Genomic DNA, 12,005 nt, shown 5'->3' on the forward strand with positions numbered 1-12,005 from the left:
TTAAAAAGGGCCTTTCCCAGCCCAACAAATCCTCTTTTGTTTTCCTTGTGCTTCTGTTTCATTTTCTTATTGCAGGGAATATTTTCTACCCTTAGAGGACCACAGTTACCCCAGCTGAGCCAGGAACTCCTCAGTGCATGGGGGTAACAAGGGGGATAAGAGGGAAAGGATGGATCCAGGAAGGGAAAGGCGAGCCAGGCAGCTGCGCTGGACCAGGACCAGAGCCATCTGCTTTCCCCTGCTCCCCAGGGTCTCCCCAAGGAGAGATTAAACGGGAGTTGGGGTGATGACGGAAAGGTGCTCTGCTCCACCAGCCAGGCATGGAAACACAAACCCCCCTGTCCACAGCCACCAGCCCTGGGGCATCACCCAGACCCACTTGCTGCACCCTGCAAATGGCCTTGGGGAACACATGGGGTGACATGCTTAGTCCCACGGTGGAGGTGGGCCCCATTCCCATTAGGGCAGGTCCCTGCCTGGACCAGCCCTCCCCTGTGGCCTCCCCACCCAGGTCCCCACGGCAGGGCTACACTGCAGCCCAGGTGGCCAAAAGGCTGGCAGGGTGCCACCAGTGTCCCCAGTCCCGCACTGGCGGGACGTGACCGCCTGCACATCCAGGCTGCTGGGGATGCGCATCTGCATCTCTCCACTGCTTCCCACCACCCACCAGCTGCTGGCAGCTGGGATGTGCCCTGGGATTTGCTGGGGCTGGGGGGAGCGGGGGTTTTGGACAGCTGTGGCCAGGCAAAATCAACTTGGGGAAGGCCCAAAGTGCCCTCTGCCTTTCCCAGCTCAGCACGGCCAGGAACGTGAGCTGCAGTTTCAGCACGGGGGGAGGGAAGCAGTGTCATCTACATGGCCTCTCTCAGCCCTAATGGGCCCCGAACACCCCCAAAAATAACACAGAGCCTCACACGTGCCTGATGCAACCAAACAGAAGCTGTTTTTCTGTGGGTTTTTTGAGGACGAGGGGCAGTATTTGGCCATTTGTCCCTTGGGATGGGATGCAAAGCGATAGGATGAAAACTGCAGTGCAGGGGGAGAACACGGACTGTCAGGAGTGTGCACTGGGGACCCTGCAGGGTGCTGAGCCTGGCCCTGGCCCCATCCAAGGGAGGTCCCCAGACCCTCTTACCTGCCCTGGGGCTCCTGCCATGGGGGGACAGGAGTGTGGAGAGCCAAACTTTGGGAGCAACCTGGCCACCAGCTGGTGGCAGGAATGCAGAAAATATTCCAAGCCCCTTCTCGCTTCCCAGGGTTGTGCTGGGAGGCAATGAGTATTGCTCACCCTCTGTGCTTTGGGACATGGCAGAGGACCAGGTTCTTCCCCTACCTACGCAACCACTGGCCCTGGGGGAAGCCAGCCCCTCCGCTCCCCCCAATAAAAGCAGCCTGGGGGCCCTGACCACAGCAGACGGCAGCTCTGCCCCAGTGCCACCGAGCAGCCCCCCAGCATGGTGAAGGTGGCCAGGGTGGTCTGTGCCCTCCTTCTCACGGCACTGTGTTGCCAGAGCCTGGCTCAGAGTGAGCACTGCCACCCGCTCTGTCCCCGTGGGCTGGGGCATGGGGACGGCCCCCAGGGCCACCAAGATGGGTTTGCTTCATGCATGGTGTGCGGGGAGTCTCCCCTCATAGAGCCCCCGTGCCCACAGTGGGAGGGCTGGGATGGGAGGTGGGGATCTCCAGGCTAAGCGGAGTTTGCGCTGTCCCCCCAGGAGCCCCGGCTGTGCCAGAGAAATGCTGCTTCAACTTCCAGATGAGAAGGATCAAGAGGGACAACATCGTCACCTGCTACCCCACCAGCCCCGAGTGCCCACACCAGGCTGTGATGTGAGTACCCTAAACCCAGCCCCTCTAGACCCCGTGCCTTGCTTTGGTGGGTCCAAACCTCATCCTCTGTGCCTCCGAGCCCCTCGGAAACTCAACGCTCGGGTACCCATGCCACTACCCTGATAACCCCATCCCTTCTCTGCCCCAGCTTCAGGGTGAGGAACGGGAAGGAGATCTGTGCCCAGGCGAGCAGGCCTTGGGTGAAGAGGTACCAGCAGAGCCTCCAAGTCAGCTCCTTCTCCATCCCCAGCTAGCAGGGCTGCCAGAGGCAGCACAGAGAGTCCCCTCCACGGGAGGCAGGACACGGCAAAGGCAACCCCTTTGCAGTGGTGGCTGCGGGGACACCACCTTTGGATACAGCAGCTCATTGAGGACCTCCTCCCCATCACGCTGTCACCATCACCATCTCCCCAAAGGCAAAGGGCCTTTGCCATCCCCGGCATCCCACCAAAAGGGGATGTGCCAACCCTATGGGGTGCTGGGGTCTCGACCCGCTGCCAGCCCCCGCACTCCCAGCCCGGCGTGCCGGCAGCTGCCCGTGCCCCTCGCAGGCAGCAGCAGCCTGGCGGGGAGGCTGCGCTCACCGGCCCAGCGGCAGCAGAGGGGTTAAGGGGGAGCAGCTCCACGGGTTATGTTTTGTAGCACTGAACAGAATTAAACATGGTCTCACACGTGCAAATATGCGGCTGTGCAAGTGTCTGGGGAGCGGGCAGATGCTGCTGGCAGCTTTCCTGCCCATGTGTTAAACCACTTCTGTAAGGGCTGGGGTCAGTAAGGGGCTGGGAAGAGCCAAAGCCCCAAGGATGTCTCCATGAAGCAGTCCAGGGGGGTGTGGGGCCAAACCATGTCCATGTGGGATGTGGGGAAGCTACGAATGAGAGAGGCAAGAGGTGGGCACAGCCCACCAGGAGAGAGCTTCCCATGCGCCTCATCAGCCATGCCAATGAGCAAAGACCCCGTGGTGCAAAGTCTAGCAGAGCTTCCCCCGAGGGATGCCTGGTCAGGTCCTACTGTCAGCCCACACTCCCGGGATGCCACAAGGAGATGTGATGGGCACGGCCACTCTGACAGGCACCGTGATGGGCACAGCCACTGCGATGGGTGGCCAGCAATGGGTCTCGGGGTGGACTGGGGTGAGCCTGGCCGCCGCTGAGCCACTCGCTTTGGTGCAAAATTGCAAGAGAGGCATTGCAGCCCAGCTGACAACAGGTGGAGAAAATAAACTCAGCGGGGGCTTCTGCTGGCGCAAGCATCATCCTGTGTGGTTTGCTGGCAGCAACAACCAAACCCAATATAGACTGCTGGCCCCAGTGCATCACCAGTGGTGCAGAGCTGGTGGGTGCTCACCACACTTTCCAGCAGCCCTCAGGTACCACAAGGGCTGGAGGAGCCAGGAGAAGGAATTTCCATTCACGTGTTGCCCTTTATCAATATCTCCGGGCGGTTCTTTCCCCAGGGAGAGTCCAGTGCTGTCATGGAAAGCTTGGCTGGGGGGTATATCACACCGAGGTGCAGGCATAAGAGGCAGGTAGTTCTCAGTGGCCCTGACTCAGTGAGAGCTGCCCGGTGCTGCAGCTGACCAAACCAGGGGATGGACATGAAGGTCTTCTCCTTGGCTGTGCTCATCCTGCTGCTGGCGACGCTCTGGACCGGGAGCCAGGGCATCTCCTGTAAGTACCAGTGCCGAGCCTCTCCCTACAGCTGCCCACGTGGCGTCCCCAGCTCCCTCCCTGGCAGAGGTTTGGGGGTTTGGGGAGGGATGCGAGAGCTTCGACTCCTGTTTCTGCCAGGGGTTTGGGGGGCTGAGGGGCAGCACAAGCTGCCCAAGCACAGGGCTGCCCTGTTCTTGTTAAAATAACCAAAAATAGGCTTGGGGATGGTTCATCACCCCAGCTGGGGAGCTCAGTAATAACCCCCTGCAGACAGGGGAACTGGGGGCTCCTGCCCTGGGGCAAAGCAGCACCACAGGGGATGAAGGGGGGAGGGGGGGGGGTGTAGCAGAAGGGAGCAGGAGACTCCCCAGGGGAGCACCTACCACCAAGGGAGAGCACCAACCCCTCTCACCTCCCCAGTCCGCAGCTCCTATGGCAAGTGCTGCTACAAGAACATGTTCGTCAAAAAGGAAATCCCTGCCGCCTTCATCAAAGACTACAAGAAGACACCTTCCCACTGCCCCCGCAGGGCTATGCTGTGAGTACCCCCAGCCCCAACCCAGCCTTCCTCCCTGGCACCCCTCTTTCCACCCCTGGCACTCACCCACCTTCCCTCCCAGTTGTCCTGCCTTTGGGGATCCCCCAAAACAAGCCACTCCCAACGAGTAGCACGGATAGGGGAGCCCTACTCTGGCTCATCACACGTACCTCTCTCCTCACTGCTTTATCCAAAATAGCCCCAAAGTCCCCCGTTTCAGCTGCCAGCCAGAAAAATGGGGAGGAAGGCAAGGTTTCTGAGATTGTTAAAAATCAGCACCTTCAGGGAATGCCGGAGGCTGGATGCAGCAGGCTTCCCCAGGCTACTGGGGGAACCCCAGGGCATGGCCATATCCTGTACCCCCCAGCTAACGCAGCCCCTCTCTCCCCCTCAGTGTCGAGGTGGTGGAGCGGAGGAATGTCTGTGTGGACCCAGAAGAGACCTGGTTCCAGAACTTCCTGCAGCAGGAGTCATCAGGCAGTACCTCCTGAAGCTGCCTTCCCCACGAGCTGTGTTTATTCACATCCCGCAATTATCCCTGTATTCACATCTCATTAATTTATGGAGCTGGCTCCATCCTCTTCCCTGCCATCGCCCCCTCCACACTATCGCACGTACTGTACGCAACAGGTTTAATAAAACACCTTGTTCTGACCTGCCGCTGGAGTGAGATGATGTAAATCCTGCGGGAGAAAACAGGGGTCCCAGCAGGGCTCAGCATCCCCCTGGGGACCCAGGAATTGTGCGGGAGCTCCTGGGAGAGCAGGGGAACCCAAAGGGCCAAGGCCAATGCCCCCCAGCTCCCCACCAGGATGAAGCAGCCCCTGCCCGGGTGTAGGGTTTAAGGATGCCCTGGGCAGCTGCCTGCCTGGTGGGATGAGGATTGAGGCGGGGATAAAGGCAGGCAGAGGCAAGCAGTGGGAGACGGGTTGGGCTGGGGGGGGGGGGAGCACTGTTTGGGGCCTTGGGTTGGTTTTTCCCCAGATGGATCAATAGGTTAAAGAGGGGCAGCTGCAGAAGGAGAGATGCCAGGAGGTTTAGCACTGGCCTTCAGCCCCTGCCAGGCCCCCAGAGATGGGCACCCATGGGGATGACCCTGCTTGTGCCAGGGGGCTCCAGGTTTCCAGGAATCAACTTGTCCCACAGGGAAAATCTTCCCGCAGCCCCTAGAGCCTGTCTACTCACTGCAGTGGCAACGCAGATGGCAAACGAAGGAAACTGGACCACACCAGACTTGTCACTCGTGTCAATAATTCCCTTAAAGACAAGAAGTTGACACTGCAGATGCTTTCAGGGAGGCTTCCAGGGAGCACAGGGGCTTCGCACTCCGGCTGGTCCCCGGGGGCAGCCAAATGGAATCTGAAAGTCGCAGCCCCGTGGCTGGCGCTTCCCCTTTCTGTGGTTTCCTTGCTTTCTCCAGCTCAGCGAATCTGGGCGATCCTGACATAATTTCGCTGGTATGATGTGCTCATTTTCTTTCCGTGAGACCCTGCGCCCACCCAGCGGCCAGGGACAAAAGGAGGGCATGGCCAAAGGGGCCGAGCATCGTGCAGAGGAGAGCCCCGCAGCCCCCCAGCTCCAGCCCCGCTTATTCCCAAATAAGAGCTGGCACTGGCAGCCCCAGGTGAGATGCTGGTGTCACTCCGCGGGGATGTGCTGGGTGGCACTGGAGCTTAACCTGGGCTGGGGGGGTCAAAGCGCCATAGGAGCTGCCGTGGGGCCGAGGCCACCCCATCCAGAGGAGAGCAGTGAATCCAGGGTGTGGGGAGGGCAAGGGAGCCCCCATGGGTCCCTCCTCCCATGTCATGGCTCCAGCAGAGACTTCAGAGACACCCAAAGGGGCTGATAGCACAAATACTTTATTTCAGCATCAGAACTCTTGATTCTTCATTAACAGACATAAGGATATAGCTGAAATTATACACTTTTTTAAATTATTATATGGATATAATTTAAATTATTTTTGTATTTTCCCTTTTCTTAGTAAAAAATACTTAGTTTAACTTAAATAAGTTAAATAGAATAAATTTTCCTGTTGAAGAAGGGTGCAGTTCACACACTCTTGCGTGCCGGGGGCAGCACCAGGGGCACGGCGGGGGGCAGTCGGGAAGGGTCAGTTCTTCTGCGCCTGGAAGTGATTCAAGTGCGCCTGCACCCAGGGTGCCTGGGGGTCCACACACAGCTCCTTCTTCTTCTTGGTGACCAGGCTGTCAGGAGAAAACCCGTGTTGGGGCGTTTGGCCGGAGCAGCAGGGTGCTGGCACTGGGTCCTGCCAGCAGCAAGCCGGGTGTCCCCAACCACGCCCCGTCCCCCCCTCAGCAGCAGTAGGTACTCACATCACCCCCGGCTGGGTGCAGCTGCTGCTGGTGATGTAGGCAGAGGCGATGAGGCTCCGCGGGACCGGGCGATGCTGGTAGCTGAAGCAGCAGGCGGTGGGGACACCATCTGTGAGGGCAGAGGGACAGACAGACACCATGGTGAGACCCCGGGCTGCAGTACAGGCTCTGGCCCCGCCAGCACTTGGGGGTCCCCAAGGATTTGCCATCTCCCATCTCCCCCCTTGTGTCATATTCCCTGGCGGTGGCACCCCCGGGGACCCCTGGCCCCATGCCTGAGTCCCACGGGGGTCCCCGAGCAATGGCTGGCCCAGCCCCGGGGAGATGCGGCCACGCCGGACTCACCGAGATGCGCCTGGGACGGGGAGCAGGTGGCCACGAGGAGGAGGGCGACCAGGGCGGCTGCGGGGACCTTCATGGTGCTGCGGGGACCGAGGGAGCCACGAGCGGGGCTGGAGCTGGGGGGCTGCGAAGCTCTTCTCTGCACGATGCTCGGCCCCTCTGGCCATGCCCTCCTTTTATCCCTGGCCGCTGGGCAGGGGCAGGGTTTCAAGGAAAGAAAATGAGCGCATCATACCGGGGAAATTATGTCAGGATCGCCCAGATTTGCTGAGCTGGAGAAGGCAAGGAAACCGCAGAAAGGGGAAGCGCCGGCCACGGGGCTGCGACTTTCAGATTCCATTTGGCTGCCCCCAGGGACCAGCCGGAGTGCGAAGCCCCTCGACACCCACCCTGCCGCTGCTGCAAGGACCCCGCTGGCCACAAGCCAGGCTGGGGCACGGAGCCCCATGGCCAGAGCCCCGACAGCAGCCCCAAGCAGGCAGCCGTGGAGCATCGCCCGCCAGCTCCAGGCAGGGATTTGCTTTGCAATGGCCCCAGCAGCATCACCGTGCTGGGGGCTGCGGTGCTGCTCTGTGGATGGACAGCCCAGCCCGGCTCAGATGCCAGGGCATGGCCACCCCCAGCCACCGCCGCTCTCGCTGGCACAAAACCGCTGCCAGGAGTCAAATCCCAACTGGTCCCTAGTTTTGCCGCAAATACCACTTCTCACCCTGCTCCACACCAGTCGCAGCTGTTAGCTCTGTAACGATGCATTGCACTGACATTCATCTCCACTGATAGCACTGCTTCTTGGTTGGACACATAGGAAAGATCATGTAGGAGCAAGGCTGTGTTGAGTTAGGATCCCTGTGGGTCTCACATTTGTCCCTTTTTGCTGGTAATATGGTCAACACCACTATTCTCATGCCAGAAAGGTCACAGAGACGTGGAGGAGCAGATGGCCTGTAAGGACGGGACTCTGTCACCCTGCTCCAGCGCTGGAGCAGTGGGGCTCAGGCTGCAGCCTAGCCTGCCACCCTCCCCATCCCCCCGATGAACAGAGATTCTACACCTTTCTAAGGAATTTAGTTTTGGCTGCAGTCTGCAGCCTCTTGGCAGTCAAGTTGTTGCAATTACTGCTTGCCCATTTCTTCTCAAGCAGGATAATTTCATCCAATTTAAGCTCTCTCTACTGGCTTAGCCCCAAAAAAGTAAATACACCCATGTCAGGAGACAGGGCGCGATGAGTACGAGCTGGAGGGAGGAGAAGGTTCTGTGGGTGCCCACTGAGGTCAGCTCATTGCAGCCTTGCAGATGAAACCTCGAAGAGATCGTACCATGACTGAAAAGGGGAAGCATTTGCAATTCCAGAGGGTAATTCCCAAATGCCCCCACTGGTGCACACCCAGAAAGAAAGAGCTGCCAAACTTACCACTTCCCTCGTTTGTCTTTTTCTTTTTCCAGCCTTGCCCTGACGCTGCCCTGTGATGCTGCAAAAGTTTTGCTGCTCAGCTCCCAGTTACCATGCAACCCACCCCAGCCTCCCGCCGCCTGCCTCCTGACCCTTGCTCGGGCATGACTAATTCCTGCCAGCCTGGTAGAAGGGAAAATTCTTACTCACTGAGACCCTGAGCAATGGCTGTGCCCATCCTCACTGCACGGCAGGGGTGATGCTCCCCGTTCACGCACAGGCATAAACCTCATGGTGGCTTTTGCCCAGGAAACTTCCCCCTGCCAACAGGTCCCTGTCTGAAGGATGCATCTCTCTGAGCCAGCACTCGTTTGGAAGGAGGTGTAGGATTAGGAGAAAAGGTCATGATTGTTTCTTTTAGAAAAGATAGAGGTGAGAACAGGAGTAAATCTTCTCACTGGAGACCTCCAGGAAGGGCTAGAGGCAGCCCTGATCCGGCCTCAGGGCAGTGGTATGAACAGAAACCACCTCGCCAGCTCTCCAGCTGCCTACTTTCAGCTTTTTCTGTTTAAGCTGTTCTGTGCCTGAGGCTACAAATGAATAAATCCTTTGTAATTAATGGTGACCAAGGTCTTCACCTGGGGCATTTGAGAAGGGCTTGGAGGAGAGGTAGTATGCTGTAAATGTTCCTGCTCCTCAAACATCACTGGATACACAAAAGCAGAAGGAAAAGGCTCAACTCCTCAGAGGACTGAAGATCTGCATGACTTTTTCTGTTCATGCCATGTCAGAGTCATTATGAGGTTTCTCTTAACCTCAAAGCATCCTCTGTGTGCAGAGAATCCCGAGCTCAAGGGTCAGCCCACAGAAGCCTTCGGTGATTTTATGAACCCCTCTGCCTGTAAACCCTCATGTCTCCCATGAAGACCTGCCCCAGACCCTCGCCCTCGAACCACCCCCTTCTGGCGCCTTGTCTGCCCTCAGCACAGCCAGTTTTGCTTTGTTTAACCAAGAGGAGTGTGAGGGAGGACACCAGCATGCAACAGGCTGTTAGAACGAAGACAACCAGCAACTGCTGCCTGGGTCAACTGTAGAAACAAGATTCTGAGCTACCCAAACCCCAGGGTGGGATACTTCTGGGAAGAGTGGCCCCAAGCCAGGGTTGAACTAGGCTTGGGGAGGAAAACTGAGTCACGGGGCTCACAGCCGGGGATGAGCAATGGCAGTGGGCAACGCTGGCTTGGTGGGAGCCCCTTCGCCTACCCAAGCAGAGAGAAAAGGAGTGGGATAGGCAAGAGAGTAGCAACGGCAACAACAAATACCAAGATGGTGATAAGGAATATCCCCCGCACAGCAAATATTAGGAACTGAGATCAGCGCATTGACCAGTAAAAGTGTGATGAACCATAGGCATTGGCTTTAGCAGTACCAGAAGAAAGGTTGTCATCCGGTGGGAACCACAGAACATCTCGCAATTGCAAAGATTATTTCTGATGGAAACAGTGAAAATATTTCCTCTTTGCTGCAGAAATGGTTGGCCAAGCTCTCAGTTCTCCATTTAGATGAGAGCCGGATGGGACTTCTTACTGGACAGTGACGAAATACTTCCATTCTAACTGGAATCAAGGCTATTTCAATGAATTGCACAAAACTGCAGCTCAGCAAAAGTAGAAAGTTTGTGTTTAAACATGTTTAAGGAATTAAATACAAGGAACTGATGTAAAGGGAGAGTGAAGAAATTAAATATTGTTTCAGTTCTTCTACCACGGAAGGCCTCCATAAACAGATTACTTTCTAATCCAGCAGGAAACAAGAGAAATTTGTGTCTCAGGGGTGGACACAGACGGACAGGACACAGGATAGGGAGGAAACATAGGAGACCAGTAAATCCATCTTTACAAATACAAATTTGAAAAACAGGAGAAAATAAAAGCTCATTAGTTAAGAAGGGGACCAGGGGACCAAAGATGCCACCTCTTTTTGGCTTGTCTGCATAGACAAAACAAGAGGTTATGGTTAAGTACTCAACACAATCAAAATTTAGTGCACACAGGTGAGAGAAGGGAAAACAGAACAAATAAGTAAGGAAGAGGTAGATAAGGCAGGTGTAGTCAAACAAAAAGGCCCCAAAGATTCCTCTAACTTCTGCCTGAACCGGGCTGTGGCCATCTCTGAAGCACTGGTGATTAGCAGGACAAACTCACATGGAGTAGAAAAAGCACAAGAAAGCCAGTGATGAGCAAACATGGCACTTGTCTTGCATAATCAGATGGTTTTGGCACTACCTTGCATGTGCTCTTTAGGAAAACAAAGGAATTAAAGTCTAAACCACACATTATCCCCAGGGGCTGCAAGCATGGTTAAAAGACCAGAGGGGCCATCATTAGTGGCCTGAGGGCAGGCAGCTGGCAGGGCAGGGGGGACAAGTCAAGGCATGGCGACACATGAAGAGCTGCACTGAGAGAGCAGCCAGAAGCAGCAGGAACAGCGTGCAGTCAAAGCAGACCCCCAGATCTGCTCGGTACTGGGGTGAGGACCTTGCCTCTTAGGGCTTCACATTTCAAGAAATAAGCGATAGGAGGAGAGCAAGAAAAGAGCAGCAAGAAAGTCCTGTGCCCAGACAGGGCAGCCAGCCGATGTCATGGGATTCATTTAGACTAGGAGAAGAGGAAGGATGACCTCAGCCACTGTAACAGGACAATATTGTGTCTGGTCCCCAAGCCTGCAAAAGCTGGGACACAACTGCCTCAGCCTGCAGGTGCCTCTAGGAAAGCCTCCCCAGCTCCGCAGAGTTTACCCTGTGGATAAATCCCTGCTAGCTGACAGAAGCAGGCTGTATTTCTGACACCAAGTCAGGCCAGAGGGGTGGGCTCTGCATCTCTTTGAGGAGAGACTGCCAGACGTGTGGGTCCCTGCACTTCACAGCGCTCAAGGGATCACAGCAGCCCTTCTGCCTTCACCACGCACCAGCATAAGAGAGAAGGAAACCACAGGCAGAAAGTAATGAAAGAAACTGCCAACACCACGATTCCATGCAAGTGTAGAGAAAACCACATGGCATTATGCAACATCCGTCTGGAAGCGACACTCATCATTGATAAAAATTATGCAAAGGGCTCCCGTGACTAGAGGTTACAAGAAAAACACAGATCAGCCACCAGTCTCACCCTGCAGTGAGCTGTCGCTGACCCTTGCATATTGAGAGTAATTCAGCATTCAAAGTGGAATTCCTAAACCAGTCCCCACTGCTAGCTTTTTAAGACAAATTCCTGAATGTCCTTTCCTCCTCAGAGGATCCCGTGCTATGCTATGCACAAAGACCACAGCTCAGGGCAGGGATTTTTCCATAGTCCTGCATCAAAGACAGGCCTGTTCTCTCCCCAGCTTGAGTGACTTCTACAGGAGACCAGAAGAGTGGCAAGAGCAAAAATAACCTCTCTGCAGGCAGGACATTGCAGCACGCCTGTGTGCACACATGACAAAAATCCACAAAGGGATTAGTTAAGTCCAGCAAAAGCGGGGTAACTTGACTCTGCAGGCACCTGTGTCTGACACCCCTCCAGCCACCCAGCACAGCACCACCAAACCACAGGGACACCGGGAGCTGGTTACCCCCTCAGCTCCGTGTCTGAGCTTAGAGACCACCCCAGGGGATGTATTTCACCCAGTGATGGCTGCAGCCTCAAGTTCTCTCACCTTCTCCCTGACTCCCCATATTGACTCCAAGTCCCCAGCCTCAAGCATCCCTCGGTCCTTAAGGCAAGCAGATACACTTCTTTAAACAAAACCAGGGAAAGGAAATGTTATGTGAGGGGAGCAAACATTTACATAAGAAAAAGTACCCTGCTTCACCTAAAAGTAAATACATCTCTCTGCAAGTAGCAGGATTCAGAGCACAAAGCACAGCGAAACAGCCA

The 12,005-nt window shown here is 56.0% G+C and overlaps 3 protein-coding genes across 3 annotated transcripts; 2 read left to right on the forward strand and 1 right to left on the reverse strand.

Moving 5' to 3' along the window:
* Positions 1 to 1,427: 1,427 nt before the first annotated feature.
* LOC121082771 (C-C motif chemokine 3-like) lies at positions 1,428 to 2,478 on the forward strand. Its single transcript, XM_040582426.1, has 3 exons — positions 1,428 to 1,524; positions 1,716 to 1,830; positions 1,979 to 2,478. Exons 1-3 carry the CDS (start codon positions 1,455 to 1,457, stop codon positions 2,082 to 2,084), a joined length of 291 nt encoding a protein of 96 aa, XP_040438360.1. The 5' UTR covers positions 1,428 to 1,454; the 3' UTR covers positions 2,085 to 2,478.
* Positions 2,479 to 3,427: 949 nt separating this feature from the next.
* LOC121084470 (C-C motif chemokine 7-like) lies at positions 3,428 to 4,511 on the forward strand. The gene is made up of 3 exons (XM_040585966.1): positions 3,428 to 3,500; positions 3,903 to 4,020; positions 4,415 to 4,511. The coding sequence occupies exons 1-3, from the start codon at positions 3,428 to 3,430 to the stop codon at positions 4,509 to 4,511; spliced, it is 288 nt and encodes a 95-aa protein (XP_040441900.1).
* Positions 4,512 to 5,998: 1,487 nt separating this feature from the next.
* On the reverse strand, positions 5,999 to 7,126 carry LOC121082772 (C-C motif chemokine 3-like). Its single transcript, XM_040582427.1, is given in 4 exon segments — positions 5,999 to 6,227; positions 6,357 to 6,465; positions 6,702 to 6,819; positions 6,821 to 7,126. Coding segments are annotated over 4 exon segments (366 nt in total). The 5' UTR covers positions 6,866 to 7,126; the 3' UTR covers positions 5,999 to 6,133.
* Between the last annotated feature and the right edge of the window lie 4,879 nt (positions 7,127 to 12,005).

The sequence above is a fragment of the Falco naumanni genome, chromosome 1 (assembly GCF_017639655.2).
Source record: "Falco naumanni isolate bFalNau1 chromosome 1, bFalNau1.pat, whole genome shotgun sequence".
NCBI classification, from domain to species: Eukaryota; Metazoa; Chordata; class Aves; order Falconiformes; family Falconidae; genus Falco; species Falco naumanni.

Coding starts and splice junctions, on each gene's coding strand:
- LOC121082771 (XM_040582426.1), top strand. CDS start 1,455: ATGGTGAAGGTGGCCAGGGTGGTCTGTGCCCTCCTTCTCACGGCACTG. Junction 1,525..1,715: donor TTGCCAGAGCCTGGCTCAGA/GTGAGCACTGCC, acceptor CTGTCCCCCCAG/GAGCCCCGGCTGTGCCAGAG. Junction 1,831..1,978: donor TGCCCACACCAGGCTGTGAT/GTGAGTACCCTA, acceptor TCTCTGCCCCAG/CTTCAGGGTGAGGAACGGGA.
- LOC121084470 (XM_040585966.1), top strand. CDS start 3,428: ATGAAGGTCTTCTCCTTGGCTGTGCTCATCCTGCTGCTGGCGACGCTC. Junction 3,501..3,902: donor CGGGAGCCAGGGCATCTCCT/GTAAGTACCAGT, acceptor TCACCTCCCCAG/TCCGCAGCTCCTATGGCAAG. Junction 4,021..4,414: donor TGCCCCCGCAGGGCTATGCT/GTGAGTACCCCC, acceptor TCTCCCCCTCAG/TGTCGAGGTGGTGGAGCGGA.